The 24,253-nt window shown below is 47.1% G+C and overlaps 1 protein-coding gene across 1 annotated transcript in view; it reads right to left on the bottom strand.

Annotated features, from left to right (window-relative positions):
• The window catches only part of SLC7A5 (solute carrier family 7 member 5), a 36,970-nt gene extending 12,762 nt beyond the window's left edge, over positions 1-24,208 (bottom strand). Inside the window, exons 1-2 of the mRNA XM_035566262.2 lie at positions 23,253-24,208; positions 10,592-10,717 (exon numbers count right to left, since the gene is read on the bottom strand). Coding sequence (XP_035422155.1) covers positions 10,592-10,717; positions 23,253-23,850 — 724 coding nt within the window. The 5' untranslated portion in view covers positions 23,851-24,208. The remainder of the gene's footprint in view (positions 1-10,591; positions 10,718-23,252) is intronic.
• Between the last annotated feature and the right edge of the window lie 45 nt (positions 24,209-24,253).

Genomic DNA, 24,253 nt, shown 5'->3' with positions numbered 1-24,253 from the left:
TCCAGGCATTTCAGACACCCCCTCGGGATGTCTCCTCTCAGAGGTCTGCTCGTGCTCTGCCACTGACCCAGCTCTCACTGGGACCAAGAGATCACCACCTCTACCAAGCCAGGAGGATCACCCGAGGCAAGGGATCACCACCTTCACTGACCCTGGAGGAGCCAGGGCACAAACAGCGTCACCCCCTGGGGCCAGACTTCCACTTCTTGTCCTCAGCTGGACAACAACTTCCACCAAAAGCCTCTATCACAGAGAAAAGCTCACGGAGAAACCTGTTCTGTCTTTTGATGCATCTGCAGGTTGTGCTCTGTCTTCCCAAACCTCGCACAGAAGTTGCGTGCTGCGGCCACCAAGGAAGGGCTGAGCTGCTGCTCTCACGCAGCTGGCCAGGAAGGGAGGAGAACATCACCCGAAACCAGACTGAGGAAGTGCCAGCCACGTGGGGACAGCAGGCGTCTGTAGCATCTGTAGCCTCTGGGCGAGGAAGAGTCCACGCCTGGCTCGGTGGCCTGCTGAGCTGCACAGACGTTTGGCTGTGCGTCGGGACAGTCTGCCTCCGGGACACACAACCAAACAGAGAAAATGGAGCATGGAAGTGGCACTGGAGTAAAGAAAGAAAAACAAAGTCTGATTGTTTCATTGCACTGTGGGTGGGTGAGGCGGTGGCTGGATGCAGGGGTAGATGGGTGGGACGTAACAACTACTCACACGCTTCTTCCTAACGTCCACCCAACCCGTCTCGCTGCAGCCCCCGGCCCAGGGGTGCTGAATGATTAAATAACCGGAGGAACTGACATCTTTCTGCTCCAAAAGAATGAGCTCTTATTCTCAGGTCCACGATGCCTCTTTGCCACAGCTTTTGCTCCCTTCATGCTTTATTGCTTCCTGGTTGCATGGCAGGAGCCTGGGCTCCTTACCAAGCCTGCCCTGAGATTATGTCTCGGCTGAGCAGCCATCCCCTCCTGCCACCGCTACAAAGCCCTGTCCTGCCCTGCCCGCCAGCAGATCACCAGAAAGATAATCATTTGTGCCTGCCGGCTCACAGACATAACTAGCACCACATTACACATCTTGGGGCAAAAAAACAAACACCCAAAAAGCCAACAAAGTCCAGCACCTATGCCAGAAAGCTATGCCAGATGTCTCCCTGCTTGGGCTGCACTGTAAAATACAGTGGGTAAGCTCTGAGTGTGCCCACACCTGGCCCTGACCTCCACCACGTCCCCCTTGCTCTTACGCTCACCCCCAGGTGATTGCTCTTTGCCACAGCTGGAGACTGGGGACACTGGGCTGGATGGTGCCGCATGCTTGTCTCACCTCCCTTCTCATATACGAGCACTTAGGAGGTCCTGCTGTTCCAAACGGAGGCACGAACTTCTGCTCCAGACAGACTCTCTCCACCTGCCTCTTTCAAGCCTGAACGTACCCAGCTGAAGCCTCCAGACAGACCTCGGATCAAATCAACGGTAACAAATTTGCAGGCGGGACTGCCAAGTACAGCTTCAACTGCTCCCACAGAGCAAGGGGGTTGTCAGCGAGCACATCCCGGCCCAACGGGATGTTTTTTTTTTTTTTTTTTTTTGCTGCGGGCAAAGACGAGCTCTGCTCATCCTCCCGGGCTCCCGCATCCGCTCCGTGCCACGCTGCTGCCGCCGGCTCTGCAGACAGCCGCCGCCGCTCTCCAGGCAGTGCCCTGCCCGTGCCTGGCACCCTGGTGATCTGAAACCTGGTTTGAACTGGCTGTTCAGCTGCACTCTGCTCTACAATTAACCAAATTAAAGTAACAAGCTCTGACATAAACCCCATTTGCTGATCTTGCCAGCTGCCAAGACTCTGGTAATTGCGCCAGCGAGCGATGGGTCACCTGGGGCCTTCCTGCGGGAGGGACCTATTTCAGGCCATGCGCGGCATGTTCAGACCCTCTCTTTGAAAAATGTTTCATTTGCGCCTCAGTCGTGTCCGTTCCAGTCTTAATAGCAAAGCAATCTTCTATTGCAGAAAGCCGTTAATCATAATTAAGGATTTTTAACTTGCCTGAACGGCGAGGAGAGGGAACACAGCCAGCGAGAGAACTCAGCAGGACAGGGGGCGTGTGGTGGGGGCATTCGGCGCGTCTCCCTCACGGAGGAAATGGAGCCAGAGAAAAATGTATTGTATGTACAAAAAAGAAAACCCAAAGGAGAAGATCCACTCAGCTGTTGAGCCACTTCCTGAGAAAAACAGTGAAAGTTCAAGTGACTGAGTCAGAAAAACAGGACAATAAGGAGCTCGCAGGCGCCAGGGTTAGGAGAGCATCTGCAGCAGCTTGCAGCTTCTCGGGACGTGCCCACTTGGTAGTTTACAGAAGTTGTTTGCTTCTCTCCGATCGCTGTTGCTGGCCTTCATGCTCTGCATGCAGCTCTGCATTACATAGTTTTGTACAGCAGCTTTTAAACTTGGGCCCTGTAGCAGGCGAGTTTATGGGTGTCTGCTAACGGTCTGAAAGACACCTCTGGAAACCCTGGACCAGCAGAGAGTATCCAAGGAGGAGCCAGAGCTCCTGGGATACGTTTCTGATTCTCATCACGGGCTGTGGACTGGTTATAGCACCTCTCGTTTCAATTGCTTCCTTCTGTTTTATGGAAAAATGCCTCTCCTCCCAGTGCTTTGTAAACACCATTCACGAAGAGCTATTATTTCTCCTTTGGGCTGAAGCTGAGGGTCGGTGCTGCTGGATTCACTGCCCCACAACACCCTATCAGGTCTATCACAGACCTCAAGGCGTTCAGGGAGTCCAGAGTCTGCAAGAGAGTTAGCTGTTCTCTGGAGCTGTGTGCATACGCTAACAGGAGTGGGAGAGGACACCCCCCACTCACCTTCCTAAACCGAAGCATCATACCTTGCTCTACACGGGAATTTGCCTACATCCACTAGCTGCAGACAAAATCTTCCTGAGAAGCTTCTGAAAGCTGAGGAACCAAGATCTTGAGCTTTCCAGCTCCTCCTTTTGCAATGGTCCACCAGAGCACAGCTCGAGCCAGGCAAGTTTTATTTACCTTTCCTACCTCCTCTGCATCTTGCTGATATAACCAGAATTGCTTCTACCCTCCTCCTCCTGGGCAAACACCTCCTGGATTTTCACAACCTCCGTGTCTGCCAGCATAACGTTTGCTGATGAAACATAAATAAGCAGACCCACGAGCAGCGTTGCAAGCCCTGGAGTGAGGCTGAACTGCAGGCAGCCAGGTGCGCGGCACAGAACATCCCATGCCTTGTCCAGCAGCCAGAAAACTGAGGCAATGCAGAGACCCTGGAAGAACAGGGTCGCTTTGATCCTCAGCACAGCATGGAAAGGTATTTCCTAAATGCCTCCTTGTCCACCCCTATCAGCGCAGATGAACAGCAAGGTGCTAACCCTAAACAAACCACCCACTGGGTTTCCAGCCACTTGCCATCAGCTTGGTTTTTCTTTGCTTATTTGCACAATCGGTTCAATCCACATCCATAGAAACTTGGGATTGAGAAGGACAAACAAAACTGAGCCACCTGACCAGGCTCTAGAGAAGGCAAAGAGGGGCTAAATAGAGCCAAACAGCTTGATGTGCAAGACAGCCAAGAACATTTGGGCAGGACAGATCACCAGCATGTCACCCAGACCTCCTAGCATCAGAAATTAAGGCTGTTAATTGCAAGGCCATTAACAGTGCGAAAGGGTCAGTATAAAAATGCAGGCAAAAGAATGCATGCAGGCACACACACATGACTGCTGACTGCATTGATACCCCTTAGGCATCAAGGAGTGCTTCTGCTGTACCCGAAGACTTGAGAGAGGGAGAGGACACCCGGACAGAGATGCAAAGAAGCAAACTGCAAATACCAAAGTATTAGCTACTCCCTAGATAAATACGTCTGCATTGCTGGGATAGCTGCACTTGGAAAACTGAGAAGTCAACAGAGCCTCTCGTGGCAGCTGCCTTAACACCCACCCAGCTCACAACAGGAGAGAGCAGGGTGCCCTGTGGCACGTGTAAGATGCACTCCTCAGGCTCCAACACAAGACACCTACCTTCATCCAGCCCAGTATTTGGCAGTTCCTTCAAAATAACCAACATAAGCAACATGTAACGTGCTACATCCACAACGCCTTGGAATAAAAGCTTTTCAGACGTCAAGGCACATTTTTACCCTGAGGAGTTTACGCAGCTATGAACCTCCACATAAGATACTAAACAGTTCACATTGTCATTACTAAAACCCAAGCTTTCAGGGCGTGCAGAAAGAGCCACTCAAGCTTACAATGATCACAACATGCAGCACAGGTCACTGACTGCTTCTGCATTTTGTTGCCGCTGTTGTTGTTTGTTGTCATTAAATGCATTTTATTTAGTTTTGGACAGACAACTTCACACTTGTGAAACACTAAAGCCCCAGCAAGCTGAACTCTATCCTTGAATCCGTAATTGCCGAGAATTTTCTGGGCAGAGCGGGCAAGAAACAAATTGGCTGAGCAGAAACGAACCACCAAACCAGAACAGGCAAGCTGCATAACACGAACCTGCCGTGCCCACCTGGCCCCAGCATCTGAATTCACCTTTGGCTGGAGATGAAATCCAAGATTAGAGAGTGAGAGGCCCATAAAACATAATTGTGTTGTATCAGCCCTCCAGCATTAAGATGCCTGATTAATCTCCAACATGTGCTTGATGTGATTTAGAGGTGCAGAATGCTGGCAGCTTTCCCAGCTTCCTTGTTCGTGCCCTCCTTCAGCACAGGCTTCCACTTTCCGTGCTCTCCACTAACAAGCGGGTGAGTAAGGGAAGCTATTGTGCTCTTCTTCAAAGCTTACTCTTAGTAAAATATTTTTTCGGAATTATGAAATACGAATTTCTGAATGCCAACGTAACAAGAAACAGCACGGGCAGCTGCAGGGCACGCTCTTCTTGCAATCTTTTGTGCACAAGCCTCAGCCCCAACTTGTAGGGACACAATCAAAAGCTGGAGGAACGTTTACTAACCATAAGCTTTGCCTCATCTCTGCCAAAGAGGACCTACAGTGCAAGTTAACCATGATCCAACCAGGTGAACACCCATCTGGTTTGGTTTTGGCCTCCAAATGCATCTCAAACACCTACGGCTCCACCACCAGAAGATTCCCATGTCCTGGGTTGTGTCCTAGAGCCATCCCTTGGGTGAGCTGCTCCCTCCGAGCACAGACAGCGATGCAGCAGCCACCCTGCTGCATGCAGAGACACCGCTGCATCTACTTCAGCTATTAAAAAAGTGGGTCGTGACTGATGTGGCAGAAAATGAAAAAAAAAATCACTTAAAAACAAACTCCTAAATATTGATTTGCTGTTCAGATTCATTCTTGGGTCTACCCTAGGAACGTGAGAGGTTATGAGAACTGGTCAAAGGAAAACTTGTGGCAGATTTCTTTAGCTATGCTAAGTACTTAGCTCTTTCTAAATGTCTGAGTGACAAAGTGTAGGTACACAAGAAAGACAATTCAGACAATGACAACACTTGTTTTCTCCTAGTATCTGTGTGTGAGAGGCTTGGAGTAGCCTAACATTTTGATTACCAGGCATGAAATGCAAGTTCTGTCATTTCAGCAGGACCCCTCAAGATAAATCCTGCCCTCTAAGCTAAGAGCTGTATTCCCTCCTCTGTTGTTTGCTGAATTTATCTGCTCAGTCCTTGGCTCTTGAGACAGATTTGGCTCAAGTGGCTTTTCTTGGACATTCAACTGATGTTGCCACTGGCAGCAGAGAAGAAAACCTCAGAGGAAAGGAAGAGGGAGTAAACTCCCTCAGGTCTTAATCACTGGATTAGCCACACACACACACACAGCAAAAAAAAAAAAAAGTTTGGATAAGGAACTAGCAAAATAAACCTCACAGAGAAAGAGATGAAATGGACTTGTTCTAGGAAAAGGATTTGAAAACGGAAGTACCACCCAGATGTGCATACACACACACAGCACCAAGATGTTGCTTTGCAGCTGGAGTACTTAGATGGCATTTTTATTAGGCTTCACAGACATGCGAAACACATTCATTAATGACTGAATGGTTGAATCTTCATTCCTGCATTTTTAGAAACCCTCCCATGCTGAGTTTAAAATTTGCCAGCCAGAAGGACGTCTCTAAATACCCCTTTACAAAGGGCAAAAAATATCGGTAGGGGAGTGCGCCAGTGCTGGCTAATATTACACACATCAATTTAAAGAAAGGGCAACATGAAAAGCAAGATTCCCTGCCTAGTCAAAATTCTCCATGGCAAACGTCTGGAGTTAAACCTGCCTACTTTGTCCTTAATTCACCTCGTGCTTGTTCAGCAAACGCAGCTCTGCTGGCCTCTGACAAGCACAACGAAGGGAGCTAGACAGACAATGCTGACTGTTGCCATCAAAACAGGCACTTGAGGCACTGCAGACAAGAAATTTAAGATCAGAAATCAGGCATTAGGAGGGAAAAGGGACAATAAGCTCAATAAAAATAATTGAGTGTTAAATTTTGTTTCCTGGAGTCCCAAAAGGCCCCCTTTTTTTTAAACAGAACTTCTGGCCAAGAGTCACAGTGAGGTCTATAGCCCAGCACTGCGCAGCAGCCAGAAACCTCACTGCTTGTGCTCCTCAGGGTTAGATACATGTTCAAGGAACCCTAAAACATCAACAACAAAAGAAGGTAGACTATTCCTTTAATTCTGATATATATTAAAAAAAATCTAGAATCATATATCAGAACTTTTGCTGAATTTCCTTACATATAAGAAGCACGAGTGCATCCTTAAAGATCAGCATGTTTCTCGATGGTTTCATTCCTAGGTGACTTTGCACTATGACCTGCAGGGTGATTTGGGTATGAACAGCACTGCTGTGGACCCAACCACACACCCGTGTGTCGCATCCAGCAGAAACAACCCTAAAACCTGCACGGTCACCTTCCAAACCGGCTGCGCTGTCTGGTCCCAGGCATCCCAACTTCCAGCTGAGTCCCGCTGCCTGCTCACCAGGTAAATAGCGTGGTCAAAAAATACAAGAGAAGGCTGGGCAGAAGGCAATCTGAGAGCTGCTAAAACACAACAACAAGCAAAAAAAAATCCTAGTTCTTTCTAAGAGTAGAGTGAAAAAGTGCTGATCCAGTCTATGCCACAAGTTATTTATACTATTTGGGTGGTACAGACTGGAGGGCTGTCCAGACGAGGGTACAAATACAAGGTTTTACACACTAATACGCTAAGGCTGGGACACTGAACTTTTAAAGCACCACAGCTTCAGTCACACAAAGGCTTTTAAAAGTTTAACTTTTATATTAGTGAAATAATTGCGTCCTAAGTGGATCAGTTATACTGAGTCAACCGTCAAGAAGTTGAAAGGCTAAGTAGGAAACCAATTTCTCCCCTCCTTTTGAGGGCATGAAAGAAGATATGAAACAGCTGTCCGCAGAAAGATCATAAGCAAATCCTGTGTTCTGTGTGGTAATATTGCCACATACTTCTTTGTCTTGAGATGTTACTGCTTTTTGGAAAATAATGAAAATGTTCAATGGAAAGATAACAAGAAATAAAAACAACAAAAGCTGAAGGCGGAAGGTCAATGCAGAGAAGGACATACTTCTGTGAAGTCTCAGAAGTTTCCACATTTGAGCAAGAAACTGTGGTATTGCTCCTCTGTTTATGGATACTGTAAACACAAAACAGCAATGGGAAAGCAACCATTAAAGCAAGCTAATCGGCTGTGCTCTGACTCTATCCGGAGTGTCATGGGAACATGCAACCCCTCCACCGCTGAAATTTCAGCACCGGAGAAATCGCCACAGGAGGATTTTCCACTTGGCGTGTATTTCGCCCCAGCAGCCGTTGCCAGCTTGGGACTGAACCTTCGGAGCCAGTAGCGCCAAGAGCCCTCTTTGTCCAAGGAGCATTGTGAGTGGCATAAAAGAAAACAAGGGCGCACACAGGAGCAGAAAAAGCACGACACTGGCGATGGGACTCAGATCACCCACCTACTCAGAGGTTAAACAGGCTTTTAGAAAAAAAACTTACCATTTTAAAGTGTCAGCACTTGAAAAGACTGGGCCTGTAGTATTTTGCCTGGAAAAGATCCAGCAGCTCTGCACTGTGCTACTAGTGCATAGCACGACCTCAGGGAGCACAGGCACGAAGGTTTCCAATGCACTGACTTTGTCTCCCTGCTCTAAGGCAGGTTCACCTTACTTAATCCACTCCTGAGGGATGTTTACTAACCTGCTGTTGCAAATCTCCACTGAAACAGTTTCACAGCCTCTCTGGACAATCTACTTGAGCTCTGCAGTATAGTTAAAAAATGTTTTTCTAATGGCTAATCTAAAATTTCACTCGACTCACAGATTGCACTCATTTTTCTCATCCAGATGAAGACTGAGAACAGTGCAGCGCTTTCCCATTTTTAGTATGCTTTAAGCGATGGCAGAATGTTCTCCTTTGAAGAAAAAAAAAAGAAAAATGACAGTTTCCTGATGTATCCCTGTTACATAAGAGCGTTATCTGCCATAATTTAAAGAAAAACAGAAAGCTGCAAAAGACATAGGTATGTGAAAGCTAATAGGAAGGGCATATGAAGGGAGCTTGCAAATTCTTAATGACTTATCAGAGAGCTTGCAACTTCCATAAGGAGATTAATAAAAAATCCATGTTAGACCATGGGCAGAATCCTAGGCTGTACGTTGTAAAGTAGAAACTCAGACAAGCAGTAGTGTGTCACTTAGGATGGCATATAAATGCAGGCTTTGTAAGAAATGTCTCCTGTAGATGCCCAGGTTGCCACTGTGATCCAGTCTCCTTTACAGTGAGTATGGTGTGCACAAACAGGATGAAAATTTATTTGCCTTCAGGTGTTAAAATCTAACTACTGCCTTTGACTGTGTTAATTTTTATTCTGTCTTAGGTGGCGAGGTGGTTTAGCAGGAGACTAAATGTCAGCTATACATTAATTTAGCAGAAGACTAAATTCCAGCTGTATGGCAACATGCATATAAGTCACAGTTAGTACCTCTTGAGACCCACCACAAACTTGAAACTGTAATAGGTTTCATACCATCTCCATCCAAAAGATGTGCACAGAGGGAAGCAGCTTCAAACATGCTATGGCTTTAGCATAGACCGGCTTTTCTGAAGCAGCACAAAAGGTGCAAGCCATTTGTTCAACCCTGGCCCGTTATCCTGTTGGGCTGCGCGCTTTGTAGGGAATGTTACAGGTCAGCTAAGGGCACGAGAAAGCAGCAACCAGGACATCTTTGCTAGGGAGAACTGCACAAAAGATTCCATTCATAGGTCATCAGATGTACCACTGGCAGCCAAAAGACTACATATTATAATACTGGGAGAAGAGAAAAACTGAAGATTACAAGTTATCAGGAGATAAAAAAGCTGCTGAGACAGAGGAATATAGGAAAGGTGGGGTTTATACACAAGACCAAAATCTCATCTTGTTTACAGATTATAAACCCACAGAATTAACACATATTTATACATGAGGGACCAGGAGAGTGATTTACCCTCAACAGGAGGACCAAAGATCTGTACAGAGGGAGGGAAGGTGATTCTGAAAACGCAAATTAAGATTATTATCTGCAAATGAAAAAAGCAATTGTAAAGACTTTTAATGGTGTTAAAGAACTATCAAAGGTTTATTTTTACTTTTCCTTCTAAGAGGGGGAAAAGTTCAGCAAAGCAGTCTGGGGAGATATGAAGAGGAGGGAGGTATATTCTGTGATAAGCCTCAAACAACGTTCCTGTTGAGTGCAGGCACTGAGCTGGAAGAAAATAAAACCTCTGATAAAGCAAAAAATTCTGCAAAGACAGCACTAGTTCCCATAGCTGAGACAGGAATTAAAATGCTCACGTGCATACACATACAGCCCCCCTGCTAGCACAGAGACAGGAGGAACTATCGATAGTCTATTTATGTTTATTATATAGCTACTTTTATCCACGTTGAACAAGTAAGGCTTGTACTATTCCCTGAATGTTTTGTTTGTTTATTTTTAAAAAACCGAACTCACACAAAAAAAAGCAGACAGTAAAGCATATCTGTGTAGATTAGTTAATCAAAGGGGTTTGGAACAAAATATCTCCCTAGGTTTTGAGAGGATTTTTAAAGTGTTTAAAGCAAATAAGCAAAGAAAAAAAGGGGGAGGGCAGAAAACTTGCTTTATCTTCCCATTTCTATAAACATTTTTTGGTTGTTAGTTGACAGACATGAATGCTACTGTCAGCTGAGAGTCCTAATGAGTTCATTATACAGCGAGAGCACAGGTTTCTGCAGCCTTGGCTGAGCCAGGTGTCTGAGCCTTTCCCTAAGAATGAGCTTTCCCTGTAAACTTGCCTGAGATGTTCCATACTTCAGTGAGGTAAATGAAAAATGTCATAAATAAAATGCACAAGTGTACTCAGCCCTTTACAAAGCACAAGCTGGAAATATCGGACAAGCATGCAAGAGATCAAAAGATGCTTGCAATACACTTCTGCTAGCTCTGAAATGCTTGGGATAGGATTGTTGGGTTTTATCCCCAATTCCCAGATTCTGCTGCAACTACACACCACATTCAAAAGAAAAAGGAAACGTACTCACCCCTTGCAATCTGAACGAAGCCAAGAATGATGATCAAAGCCAGTGCCAGCAGTTTTGCCGCAGCAAAGGCATCCTGGACACGAGTAGCAGCTTTCACACTGTAACAGTTCACTGCTGTGAGGAGCACTGAAAGAAACGGACAAGAAGAGACACATCAGTTTTCAGTAAAACAAATTATGACAAATTGGTATTTGCTTTTTGCCAAAACCTAAACAAATGTGAAGTGTCTGTTAAAAAAAAAAAAAGCAACAAACACATTCCATGAAGTTCACGAGTGCAACTACATGCAATGGTTTCAGGAGTTCCTTTCTAGTGACTTGACCGAGTCGAGACCATTCCATATCACACCAGCCACAAGCAGCCTTCAATCGCTGAGGATCACATACTGACTTCTTTCAGCCTGAAGTTCAGAACGCTGTGTTGTTCTTCAAAAATTTGCCACGTTTTGAGTAACAAACTTCAAGTTTTGAGTTGTTTTGTCCAGGATCTGAAATTGTAACTTGTCAAAAACCAAGACTCTGCAGCTATGTACTTCTCTATTCTGTTTCTCATTTTTGCAGCAGGCGGTTTGAGTGGTGCATGCACCCCTTGGGACGGGGAACTGCCCTTCTGTACTGGAAAGTACATTTCTGAGGGTATACAAATAAAAGTGGTTACCGCAACCATTAGCAAAGTACTCGGCTGTAATCCCTCTGAAGTTGATCCAATTAATGTTGCAGTTGCATGGAAACACCACAAAAATGTCAGGACAACTTCCAGAAGTGATGTATTGTTACTTGTTTAACAATAGCACCTAAAAGGCTATCGAGGCCACGTTGTGCTGCCCACTGCATAAAAGAAAAGAAAAGAAAGCAGCCCTGACACAATCAGCAACCTACGAAACAAAAAAAGCCTGCAGGTCAGCAGTGCAAAGGGAAGGGAACCCAGATCTGATGAAATCCTCAAGCTGTTGCCAAACACAGCACTTGCTGGCTGACTTTCATCTGCTTCAGAGAAAATAATGGTTAAAACCTTTATTGATTGTCCAAACCACTTGGTATTTCTGTGCCCTGGTCATCCTCTGCTCCCCAGAGCTTGCTACAGAGACGGGCAAATGTCACACAGAGAATGACAGTGCCCCACGTGCTGGATGCCCTCCCCTCCTCCTTGTCCCCGTGCACTAAGCCACCCCTCGTTCCCTCCACGTTCCCTCCGCGTCCTGCCAGCCGGCTTGTCACCACCACTGCCCGCGACATGCCCCCGGGGCCAACCAGTCACCGAGCAGCTCAGGGAGGAGTGGATGGACGTCAACCTTCCCTCTTTAGCCGGAGGCTTCTCCCTGCGGGCTCTGATCCTTTCCCACTCAGGTTGCAGCTTGTATTTTTACTCTGCAGGAGCCAGGCAAGTTTTTCTAAAGCTGGGAGAGGACGGAGCAAGGCAACCGGTGCTGCTCCGTTACAGGATGTGCTCAAATAAAACCTGGCTACTGCGTTCCTTCGGATGCCTGCCACCCATTTCCCTTTCACTCTGGCAAAGGCTCCTTCCTACATCCTGCAGCTCGTTTTCACAGGACCCCCCCCTTCCCTTGCCAGAGCCAAGCAGCTGCTCCCCCAGACATTCAGGCTGGACAAGATGACCCTCCAGAGGTTATCAGCTATATCTGCATTCCCAGTTTAAAGCCCAGAGCATTTGGTGCAGGTATTTCAGCCTTCATCAGCCTCCAGAGGAGATATGAGTGGGGTTCAGCAGCACCTTCACCAGGTCAGAGCTCTGTCTCCAGGAGACTGCTGGTGCAGGCTCCAGCCCAAAGCCTGTCCCTGTGGGGCTGAGCCATGTGGGGTGCTTCAGAAGAGGGGGCAGAAGGCTGATAAAGGCAGAAATACCAGGAGCTGCATGGCTTGTACCCTTAGACACACACACAGCATCACAGGGAAAACCCCAATTCTCCTCTACCCTAAAGCAGGATCCAAACCACAGTCCCGTACCCAACTGAGCGTACAAGTACACTTGAAGGACATGGACACCATCGTGCCCTGTACTCACCAGCCCATCTCCAGTTTGAGATGGGTGGATGGGAGCAGCAGTGCCTGCCTTTGCTCCCTGCCTTGCAGCAGGGAGTACCATTTTTTGCTCGTCAGCTCAGAGCGAAGGCACGCTCCCACAGCCTCCCACCCCGCTTTCCAGGCAGGGCACGAGCGGGACTAGCGCAAAAAAACTGCAAAGTGAGAAATAAAATGATGGGAGGAGGAATGAGCACTGACATTTAAAAGGGTCTTATCAGTTGTCTGCCGCCCTGCATTGTGCCCTGCCTGTGAGAAAGCAGCTGCACTGGTAAGAGCTCAGGAAATCCCAGAGCGCACAGCAGGGCCAGGAACAGCCTTGCTGCAACTTCCAAACACTCAGATGCGCCCACGGCTGGCATCAGAGGCCCTGGTCTTCAGGGACTCCAGTTTCTGGGGCTGACAGCAATGATTAAATTTAGGGTTCCCGCTCGAGTGAGCGCTGCGGAGTGACAGGATTTCCTGGTGACTCAGAGCACACACAGGCAAGAAGGATGCAAATTGCATCAGTCATTCACACACGGGTCTGAGAGCCTGCGACGGCCACAGCACATCAGTGATACACAGCAGGCTAAGAGGATTTACGTTTCCATGTACTGCTCAGCTAAGGGCTGCAGAAGAAGCTTGTAGGGGATCTTTAGGTGGGGAAGAACAAAGCCAGTCCCAGTGCAGCAGAAGGCATGTCCCAGATGCCTGCTTTCAGGACCGTTGGCTTTTTTCCTCTCCCTTGCAAAGCCCTAGGACCTAACACCATTTGAACACAAGAGTATAAAGTTTGGAAAAATGAGAGAGATGGAAATCTTTACAAAGAAAAGCAAGGGATCCAAAACTACAAGAACAAAAGCCAGCAATAAATAAGGAATTTCAGATTCAATTTTTTGGGGGGATCATGAAGTTGAAGCCCATTTGGCATGTTGAGGGTGTCCGGGCACTTGGAGTTGGTGAGAGCGAACTGACCCAGAGCGGCAAGGCCGAGCTGCTTCGTTTTGGCCGACCTGCCTCGTTTTGGCCGACCTGCCTCCACACAGAGCAGAGAGCAGGCGATGAGGAGCGGCGCTGAGGCCGGTCACGCTGCCTCTATCGCACGGCCCCCCCCGCCACGTGCTGCTCCAGGCAGATAGGCCCCGGCGCAGACACCACGTGCGCGGCCTTGGAGGCCTTTCAGCACCAAGCCGCAGGCCAGCAGTGCCAGCGGTTAGCAGGGCCACGGCTCTATCACCCTGCAGCAAGAGACCCAGACACATCTATACAGATATACGGGAGAGGAGAAAACACTAAAATATACAGCAAGGTCAACTTGTTGTGTGTCTGCGCTACGGGGAGGCAGGGAAGAGGAGAGAAGGAAACCGTGAAGTAACACTAAACACATACGACAGCTCGTCTCCCAAAAACACCTCTGGTGAATCCTACGGGGGAGGGAACCGAGGATCCAGGATTCGCTTCGACCAGCGATTATGCTAAAAATAAACCTCTCCTTGTTTACAGAGGGATATTTAAAGGATGAGCTAACCCATCTAAAAGCACACTTTTCCCGTTAGTGAGGGCAGCCCTTGGAGGTGCACCATTTACATTCTCTTCCCCATTTAGGCATTCTGTTTCTTTGACAATAGCTGGTTCAGCCTCCCCGGTAACTACCGACTTCGCCGGGATCGTTTTTCATGTTCTGGTTCTGTACGAAGTCTGCTGCTTGGGCTGCAGGACTGCAGCAGTGTACATAAAAGGCAAAAGCTTCTACACGGTCCCAAACTGAAAAGCACCACAAGCTTCTGTATTCAGCCCTTAAAAACATATCAGTGCCAGATAACCAGGCTTTGGAAAAATAAGAAAACACTTAGGGCCAGAGACTCTGAATAGGGCTGAGATCTTCCATGCCAGTCATGACTCAGAGTCCTTCAAGCCACAATCTCTTTGCTTTGCTTTTCCCACCATGGAATAATATTTGTCTTTCCTCAAGGAGTGTGGTAGAGTTATTACACTTTAATGTTTTCCAACATAAGACAGGCTAAAACAAAACAAAACAAAACCAAAACAAAAACAGTCTCACTCACTAGAAAGACCGGTACAGACACCGACACGAAGCAACAGACCAAGTGCTTTTTCATTAAAACTCCAACACAAATTCCAGTGGTTGCTCAACTTCTCAGGAGACCAGAGGGCTAGGGTTTCTTAAAACACGACGTTTTACTCCTTTTTTATTCCTTTAATCTGAGATGCTGCCCTGTGAAGCAGGGGCTGAGGGACTCCTGGCGCCACTCCATTCACCTGAAATGAACTGCTTTACATGAGCAACAGGGAAAGCTTCACAGCCAGAGCTACACTATAAACCAGCACCGTGATACAACGCAGGGAAAGATCAGACCACACTGCCCTAATTTCCACAGCACCCTTCCTAAAGCTACCACTACTGGCAGTTGGTTGTCGGAAACCAGCTCAGCAGCGAGGCAGATCTTTGGTGTGATCTATCGGGGCTGTTCTCAGGAGTGATTCTAGGAATAAGAATTTCAGCACAATCTGAAGTGACACGACCTGCCTGATCCAGCAGTCCCTCTCCAAAGGCTTTACATAATTGGGATAACAGGAGTGAGAGTGCTGCAGAGATCTGAAACGTAAAAGAGGATACTTTTTTTTTTTTTTAATCCTTGTTAGAAATTAAAAAGATACTCAGCTGTAGACAGAACGTACTCACGAAATACTACGTACCCCTTCATCTCCCCTGGCGACTTCTCATACGAAATAGCCCAGCTGTTAGGGGACCTTCACTCCAAGCCACTCAAGCCACCCCTCCTGGCACGGGGAAGGTAACAGTACCTGGCAGTCAGGGGCTTTCAAAGAGACATTTGGCTATATAAAGACAACAGTGGGTCCAGTTTCAACTATTTATCTGTCCTAGCAGTTCCAAATGGCTTCAGGCATGTCACTTAACCTGTTCTGCTGGCACTCACAGGCACAACTGGGTAATTTCCCCAATACACTGATAGGAACGAAGGATAAACTGACTGAAACAACATAGGATCCAGCACAGTATCTCCTCTACTCCCACTCCCTCTTATTTTATGGGCATATTCCTTTGAACTTCATGGTCTCAAGTTCTAAGATCCCTCCCAGATATGATTTCTGGGAAACAATGGGAATAAATCCCTACAAAGCAGATACAGAAAGGGATTGTGACAGTCCCCACACAGAAGAAGGCCATGATGAATGCACTATGTGCAACATCTCCCGTGTCTAAAAAGCAAGGGCAGGACGTAGTAAAGCTCCCCTGTGGGCACTAGTTCTGCCCAATGCAAACAGTACATGAATGGAGCCCTAATACAGGTAAACCAGGGCTCGGCATTTATGATGAAATGGTCTTGGCAATTATTCCCTAGAAAAGGGCAGGGCTGCAATGGGTAATGGAAGGCAGCCAAGGACTGGAGATGGAGAAAAGACAGTGTTTGAGGCGACTGCATTTGAAAAAATGCAAATGGACAAGCAGCAGATCTACAGCCCTGTGCACTCATCCTCATTCACAGGGGGGAAAAGGATCCAATTCCAGCAGCCTATGTAATTTGCTGACTGGGAGAGTTTGCTTAATGCCTTCCCAAGATCTTTAGCAGCTTTTCAGGTGAAGCACTTGTGAAATGGGTGTAAGAACTCTTGAGATACTGGTACAGCTGCCTTCATGCTGTGTGAGAGGTTACACACTACCTGGGGAGCCTTGCATAGTATTAGTTTTGTCCTTTATTTTATTTCCTGTGTGTTTCCCTGGCCTTGGTCTGCAGTGCTTCCTACTTCCTATATAATTCTGTATACACCTCTATAATGAAGATGAATGTATATAAGCAGCTTGCTTAAATACATAAATTCAGTTAACTTACTACAAGTCACCCGTGGATTCCTATTTGTGATATTTCAAGACCGGAATGAAAGGGCATAGCAGGGCAGGGAGATTTGTGGAACACGTTGTGGGAAAGAACGAGGAAGAATGAAGGGAAATGCTCCACCTCAGCTTTCCTACCAGGAAAACAGGGACTGTAACGCTGACCACACGCAGAGGATGAATCATTCACTAAGTCCTGTTTATATCTCACACATTTCTAAAGTACTTAGTCCTTACAATCCTAAAACGATGCTTCTATTTACCTCCTGCCATGGGATAATGTTAATTTTCTCCTCGTAATTACAGAACAGTTCCCAGCTCCTTTCCACTGCTGCGTCCTAAAGCAAAAGCTGCTCCTTCCTCTCTTTGTAAAGTGCAGACACGTTTTGTCTCCTAGCTAGGGCTGTGCACCCAAGTTTCAAGCAGAGACAAGGCAAGCTGTGCATATGGCCACCAAGAAACAAACCACAGGGATGACACCAGTACATGGCACAGAAACAAAGCAGTCCACAAGCTTTAAAGAGAACACGCTGCCTGGTGAGAACTGCTGCCTAAGCCCACGAGAGGTTAGACACGTCTAAAATAAGAGTTACTCTACGTAGTACAAACAAGTAAGGGCACTACGCTGCCTACAGTAGTTTAAACAGGTTGGACTAGATGCTCTCCAGAGGTCCCTTCCAACCTCAACCATTCTGTGAAACCAATACCTTAACTATTTACTAAGGCCAAAAAAAAAAAAAAAACACCTTACATTCAGGCAACTGTGAAGCCACAGAGCCTCCCCGTAGCCTCAGGTACCTATTTCTAGTAGCACAGCCTAACACGAGACATGCATACAAGGGTGTGCACAGCAAATGGGTAGGGAAATTTCAACTCGATACTGAGTGAATCCTTATGCCCAGCACACTGGTAGAGAGAAAAGGCAGAAAGAAAAGCTCTGCAGATATTTCTTCAAGGACCACTCCCTGGAGAAACGAGGCTATTGGAAAGGAGCACTTGGCCCCAGAGAGAATGTGTCTATATTAAAATTAACGTATATTAATAATAATCACACCCAGAAGCAGTTTCCTTTACATTTTTCTTCCCAGAACAGCAATGCTGAGGAATTAGGGGATGAACACATCAAAAAAAAGACAGGTGAAAGGAGAAGGCAAAATCCCACTGGAGTTAAGTGGGATCCTTTCCAGAGCCACCTCCCAGCTGAGACCATGAACCCTGGATGTCTCTAACAAACGGCCCTTTTGGCTAGCTTCCGCCAACAAAAGAAATGTGGTGTGTGGCATGGAGGCTATATACAGCCGGTGCTTTCACTGATTACAGAGTGGGAAAAAAAAAATGAGGAAAGAGGTATCTATACACTGGACAGAGGAAGAAGAGGGTTAGCAACATGATGCACGTGACGATAACCACCTCCAGACAAGATGGGAAGAACGGAAGAACCACCACCCTGGGGAAAGGAATGCTTCTCACTTCAGTTCATGTTGCACAGGACCAGGAAGAGAGGGGCTGTAAAGCTGGCCACTGTCACAGCCCCATCTCTCAGCCACCTTGCAGTTCCAGGAAGCCTCTGGTGCTGTACCAGGCTCAGGAAAGGCACCCAGAGAAGTTAGCACCAAGGGGGGATAACGTGAGTATTTCGTCATGTATCACAGCTCCCAGAAGCATCCACACCCTCAAATTTCCAGAACTCTGCAAGATTAAATTAACAAGCACTTACTTGCCATCTCTCGAGAGCTGTGCCAACCTAGTGCAGCACGGGGCAGAAAGGCAGCACGAGGGACTGCCCAAAGGAAGAGCTCAGTGAAGAATTTCAGGTTTGCAGATACTGCAGAGCCTGGATCTCAAGCTGAACGCAATTACCATCATTTCATATGAATTATCTTCTAAACAGCAAACAAAACCTTACCAATATTTTATGCGCACATTAAGCCCCAGAGACATGTCACCAGCCTTGCAAAACAGATGGTCAGCTACTCCAGATTCTTACCTGGATCACGATTATGCTACACTTACACAGAAGCACCTTCCCCTCGCTGTACTGAATTAGGTTCCACAAATCCTCAGGAAGGTGGCTGGCCTTCAGCACTGAGTGCTAAATCCTGGGTCGTGAACTTCATGAAAAATTCCAAGCAGGTTTTAGTGAAAATCATGCTACCTATGCCACGCAGTGGGGCAGAATTCAGCTCTGTAGGCTGCCTGGCAAGAAACTGCTTCCTCATCCATTGTGTTTGGATTGGGACACACTGGGACTGCCAGACTACTGGAATGCTTGCAATACTTAGCGATGTTGCTTTGAATTAGACTGATTATGGGAAGTTTCTCTGAAAAAGCCTTCCCAATTTGTTCATGTTAGAAGAGCAAGACTCCAAAGGATCTCAGTGGTAATGTAAATCATTCAAATACAATAAAATTTAATGGGACATTTGTTGCGAGAGCCAAGAGAGGGGTGCCAAGAAATGCAGTAGTTGCTTGCTGTGTTACAAGAGTCCTCCAAGCCCTCACCCATTTCAGGAGAGCCCTGCTAGTGTCAGAGGCTATTTTCATTAATGCTACTCTCTCTAATTAAACGCAGATTTTAAGAAAGCAATCTCTGTCTTGCAACATTGGCTGTACAGCAGGGATCCTACAGAGACCCCTTCCTTCCATTCTGATCAACCAAGTTCACATTTACAGATACAGCTTAGTTACTGAATCTAACTTACAGAGAAAAAAAAAGCCTTCAGAGCTTCACACCTTGCTTGGCCTGGCAGATGAATTCCAAGCATCAACGCTGCAGAACAAACCCATCTTAGACAAGTATAAGGTGTTTTGTGCTTGCTTTACTTACCATCTAATAGCTGATGAGTTCAAAATCCACCTACAGCTTCACTTTAAATCTGGGTAGCTGTTTGACCAGCTGTTTAAAGTAAAACATCAGTACCAGATAAAGATGTTCCTGCTTTCAACACGTGCGGTTTCTAGTTGAAACGCTGCCACTGAATATTCACTTATAGACTATAGCTATAATTTGGCAAGCATTCAAGGCATGTCCTTGCACTCTTTTGCCAGACCCTGGATTTGATGCTATTCTCCTTTAACTCACCATGTACTCAGGGGGCTGGCAGGCACTTAGGCTTCCATATGACACGTGGTGGTAGATATAACTCAACTCTGCACTGACTGCTACTATTCTTCCACTGTTAGGATGCTCCTAACAAAAGAGACAAATGACAAGTATGTGATTATTTTGCTGGAATTCCACGCTAGCAGAAGGAGTGCCCAAAGTAATATTTCAGAAGTGGCAAAGGAAGCCTAGAGAACTTTGCAGGAAGATTAAAATAGTGGAGCTTTGGCAGCAGCAGATATCGCTGCAGCAATGCTGGGGTTATTATTGCCAGATTAGCATATATAATTAATAAGTGATAAAAGGCTTGAGAAGCTAACACTCAAATCAGTCATTTGACATTGAAGATCAAGAGTAAAATTATATGCAACTGGCAGAGTTTCTCAAGCTTCTGTGGAGCAGATTATGTTGTCAAGTATAAAATAACCTGTTATGCAGCACACAAGGGGTGCGTAGCAGGCTGTGTGTAAGAATGTGTGTAGGAAGAACAGTTCAGGCACTTGTGAAACACCAAGCAACAATGAGTTCATGTCTGGAAACAACATTATCCCGTCTCCCTTCTCTACAGGAAATTTATTGTACTACAGTTCAAAGAGCTATCACATGTTGAAAAATCTTCAAATTAGCAGCTGGAAGTAAGAACTATGTATGTTATCTTTAACCGGATAATTTGAAACTTCCTATTCTTGAGCCACCTCCAGAACATACACAAGCATTGGGCTATGCTCTGTAATTTTTAATGAGTTTTGTTAAGATTTATCAGTTTATCAATATTGATGTTATCAACTATGAGAAGTCAGGACCTAGTAACTGTCCCTCCATTTTCTCTAAAAGGGGCAAAGTTGGTTTACAAGAGACCATACGTGGGGGAATTCAAATGGCTCTTGAATTTTCATGCCTATCCAAAAATTTTCAGTTTCACGAACTTTAACTTATTCTGTTAAAAAATACTTAGATATCAGGTGGAGTTTGCATTTGTTATCCTTTAGCATTTGCTTTTTATGACTTATCAGCCTTACAAGTATCAGACATCTAATCTTTCGCATTAAATGACATGCAGTTTATATGACCGTAAGCTACTTAAGTAACCCACAGCCTGAAAACCGCTAATTAAACTACCTGCAAATTCTTACACCTAGGGAGCACTGGGTGTTTCGCAGTGAACATAAAATAAGCCGCACTAACGACAAACTGCTTGACCCATCTTGCTACAGGAAGACTTCCTTGTAGTGAATTCTCACACTTTTAGTTGCCAACCTTAATTAAGCATCCGTGATGTCTTGTGGAATATGCCTTACATACCAACTGACTATAGATTACAATCTTGATTACAGAAAATACCTTTTTGAAGTTAAATTCTACTTACCACCCACCTTGTTTTCTTTAGCACATTAAGAGGAACAAAATTCCCTCTTCCAACCATATTTTTTCTTTCAAGACTGCGATTTATTTAGACTATCTTAATGCCTAGGAATCCAGTTTCTGCATTCCATGGTGGCAAATACTGAACAACACATAATTTATTCAACTGTTCAACACCAGTAACACCTGAAGGGGAAACAAGTAACTTCGTATTTCTCCTCTTATTAGAAACCATACAGTCAATTACATTTTATGTTGACACACAAACTTTGTAAAGAATACAGCTGATACTGTTTTAGATGGCTGGGCTTTGCCTGCATAAGTCATCCACTGTTCAGGGCCCCAAATTCCCCCATTGCTTCTCAAACCATTCTTACCCTCTTTGAGATAACTCATTAGCATATGCTCTAGAGTATATGACCATTGTTCCTACACTAAGGCTCCTGAAAAAAAACACAACAAAAAAACACAAAGTCACTGGGTAGGGGTAAGCCTGGAACAACCACATAACAAGCGGCTTGTTAGTCCATAGAAGCTTTGTGCGATTTGCTTAGTCCTTGGACCAGATTTACTTCGTTTATTGTTCCCATTTCATGATGTGGTTTTGGCACCAGACAGTAGGAAAGCTAACTCCAGAAATCAAAGTTGCAGAGAACTAACTTGCTGAAGGCAATGCACGATGAACTAACCTTTTAAAGCACAGGAGACAAAGAACGATTTAACCCAAAGCATAAACAAACTAGTAGCCAGGGGGTGGTGAGAGTAAAGTTTAAAGAAGAAACACATGGAAATGACGCAGATTTGTGGAACCAGCAACTCTTTCTTTGGCATTTCAAGGTAAAGGTTCAAGAACAAATTCTGCTTCGGGAAAACTACTAATTGCTAGCATAAGAAAGCTGCAGAAACTTACACTACTTATTAGAGAAGAAAAAGCGGGAAGGAGAGCTGGCATCAAGAAGTGTCATGATGCAATCCGCCCTGTCTCTGAAGAGGTCTCGCCACGGGCAAGTCTACTTTACACTCGTATTTATTTTCTGATCAGTAAAATGGGAACGGAGACACCTGATCCAAGCTCTTTTGGCAAAGTTCCTGCAGATGAAAAGCGGGTTATTCTTGATTATGTTGTTAATTATTGTACGGTTTGCTGCCATGCTGTTTCTTCTGTTATATCTGCTAGCTAGTCATACAAAGTATGTATCAAAAGACTTGGTCAGCGTGTGCGTGAAGACATTTACAGATAATATATCTTCCCATAAAGACCACGTGCTACAACTTGTGAATGCCTGCGATCCTCAGAGGGTGAAGGACTCTAACACAATCTCCCTTTGGACAGCACAAACTGGCTTCTCTTCACAACCTCAGAAAATAAAAATCACACGACTAACTTTCTACACCAAATAAATGTTTTATATAAATAAATAAATAAATAGAATAGAATAGATCTCTCCGAATGTGTTTCTTTACAATGGCACAGGAACTACCAGCGGAGTGGAACACTGACTGGCTAGGAAATAAGGAAAAAAAGGCAGAAAGTCATCCAGTACTTAAAGAACGGGGGATCTGGATGGGGTGACTTTGCAGTTGCCAGAGGAACACAAAATGGGGCTTCACTGGCAAAGCCACAGACCTCAAGATACCAGAGAAAAGATGAGAACTGCAGTAGCACGTGGCACAGCAGACACCAGCAGCTGTTAAGTTCATTGTGGCACGAATGAACTCCTCTGTGAGGCACCCGCTCACAGAAAATAACATTTGCTAGCAAAAAGAAAGCAAAAACCCCAGTTTCCAAGCATGGTGTCCGTGCACATGGAGCAAAGAAATGCTTCAAGAGCAGTGCAGCAAACAGCTGGGTGGTGCAGCACAGGCCACCTTCAGCACCAACTGCTAGCAGCAGATAATTCCCCAGCCCCAGCAGCTCCCACCCCAGCCCGCATTCAGCAGCCCCACAGTGCTGGGGGCAGCAGAAATCCCATCCCAGCGCACGCACCAAACCCGCACCGCATTTATCGCGGGTGCTCGCTGCATGTCCCAAATCACAGGGGCTCCTTAGGCCAAAATCGCCAGCTAGGGAATCCTTGTGCTTGAATTATTTGGGACGGTGCCGTGCTTTCTACTCTCATCATTCAAAACTGAGCCTAAAACCTGCCTGCAACTAGCACGGGGATCGAGCAAGAGCACGGAGAAGGGCCGGGCTGCAGGCAGCCAGCCGCTGCGGCTGGGTTTTGCTGCATGCAAGGAGGAAATTGGTGAGTGAGCAGCAGCCACGTGGGGCCGTGCAGCAGGACAGCGGCTACTTACGGACACACAGACAGGCCACCAGCTTGGCAGCATCGTCGGGTACCGGGCAGGTGGGGAAGATGGGCTTGAGCAGGTAGGTGGCGAAGACCAGGGCCACGATGTACTGCGAGGAGGGCCGGATGATGAGCAGCTCTATCCAGAGCTTGAGGAAGGCGGGCAGCGAGCCGTACACCTCCAGCATGTAGGCATAGTCCCCGCCGGACTTGGTGATGGTGGTGCCCAGCTCGGCGTAGCAGAGGGCCCCCACGATGGAGAACGCCCCGCAGACGGCCCACACCACCAGCGACAGCCCCGGCGAGCCGGCCTGCCGCAGCACGCCGGTGGGGGTGACGAAGATGCCGGAGCCGATGATGGTGCCCACGATGATGGCCACGCCGTTGAGCAGCGTGATGGAGCGCTGCAGGGCCACCCCTTCTCCCTCACCCTCGGCGGCGGGCGGCGAGGGCGAGCGGGCGCAGCCGTTCTCCTGCGCCCCTCCGCCCGCCGCCTCCAGCATCTTCTCCATCGCCTGCTTCTCCTCCTCCTGAGCCAGCGAGGAGGCCGAGCCCGCCGGGCTCCTCTTCTTCACCGTGCTGGCGGGGCCGCCGCTGCCCGACATGGCGGCGGGGCGCGGAGCGGGGCGCGGAGCGGAGCGGGGCGGACGCGGCCGGGCGCTGGGCCGCCACCATGCAGCCGCCCCTTTTGTGCCCTGTGAGGCGCCGGGGGGGGGCGAGCGGGGAGGGACTCTCGCATGAGGCGGGGAGCGGCCCGCCGGGACGGCCTCCTTGCCGAGGGGAGGAGGAGAGGAGGAGGAGGAGGAGGAGGAGGATGGAGGGGAGGTGGCGGTGCCGCCGCCCGCCCTTACCGCCGGGTCTCTCACACAGCGGAGTGAGGCGGGGGGCGCACGCTCGGTGCCAGAAACTCAGCAAAACCCGCATCTCCCCCTGCCTCTGCCGCCGGTATAAAGCCGTATCCACACAGACACCGAGCCAGGGCCTGCTGCTGTGTCACCCTCCTTTCTG

The sequence above is a fragment of the Cygnus atratus genome, chromosome 12 (genome assembly GCF_013377495.2).
Source record: "Cygnus atratus isolate AKBS03 ecotype Queensland, Australia chromosome 12, CAtr_DNAZoo_HiC_assembly, whole genome shotgun sequence".
In the NCBI taxonomy this organism is placed as follows: domain Eukaryota; kingdom Metazoa; phylum Chordata; class Aves; order Anseriformes; family Anatidae; genus Cygnus; species Cygnus atratus.
This window is presented reverse-complemented; position numbering and strand designations above follow the sequence as displayed.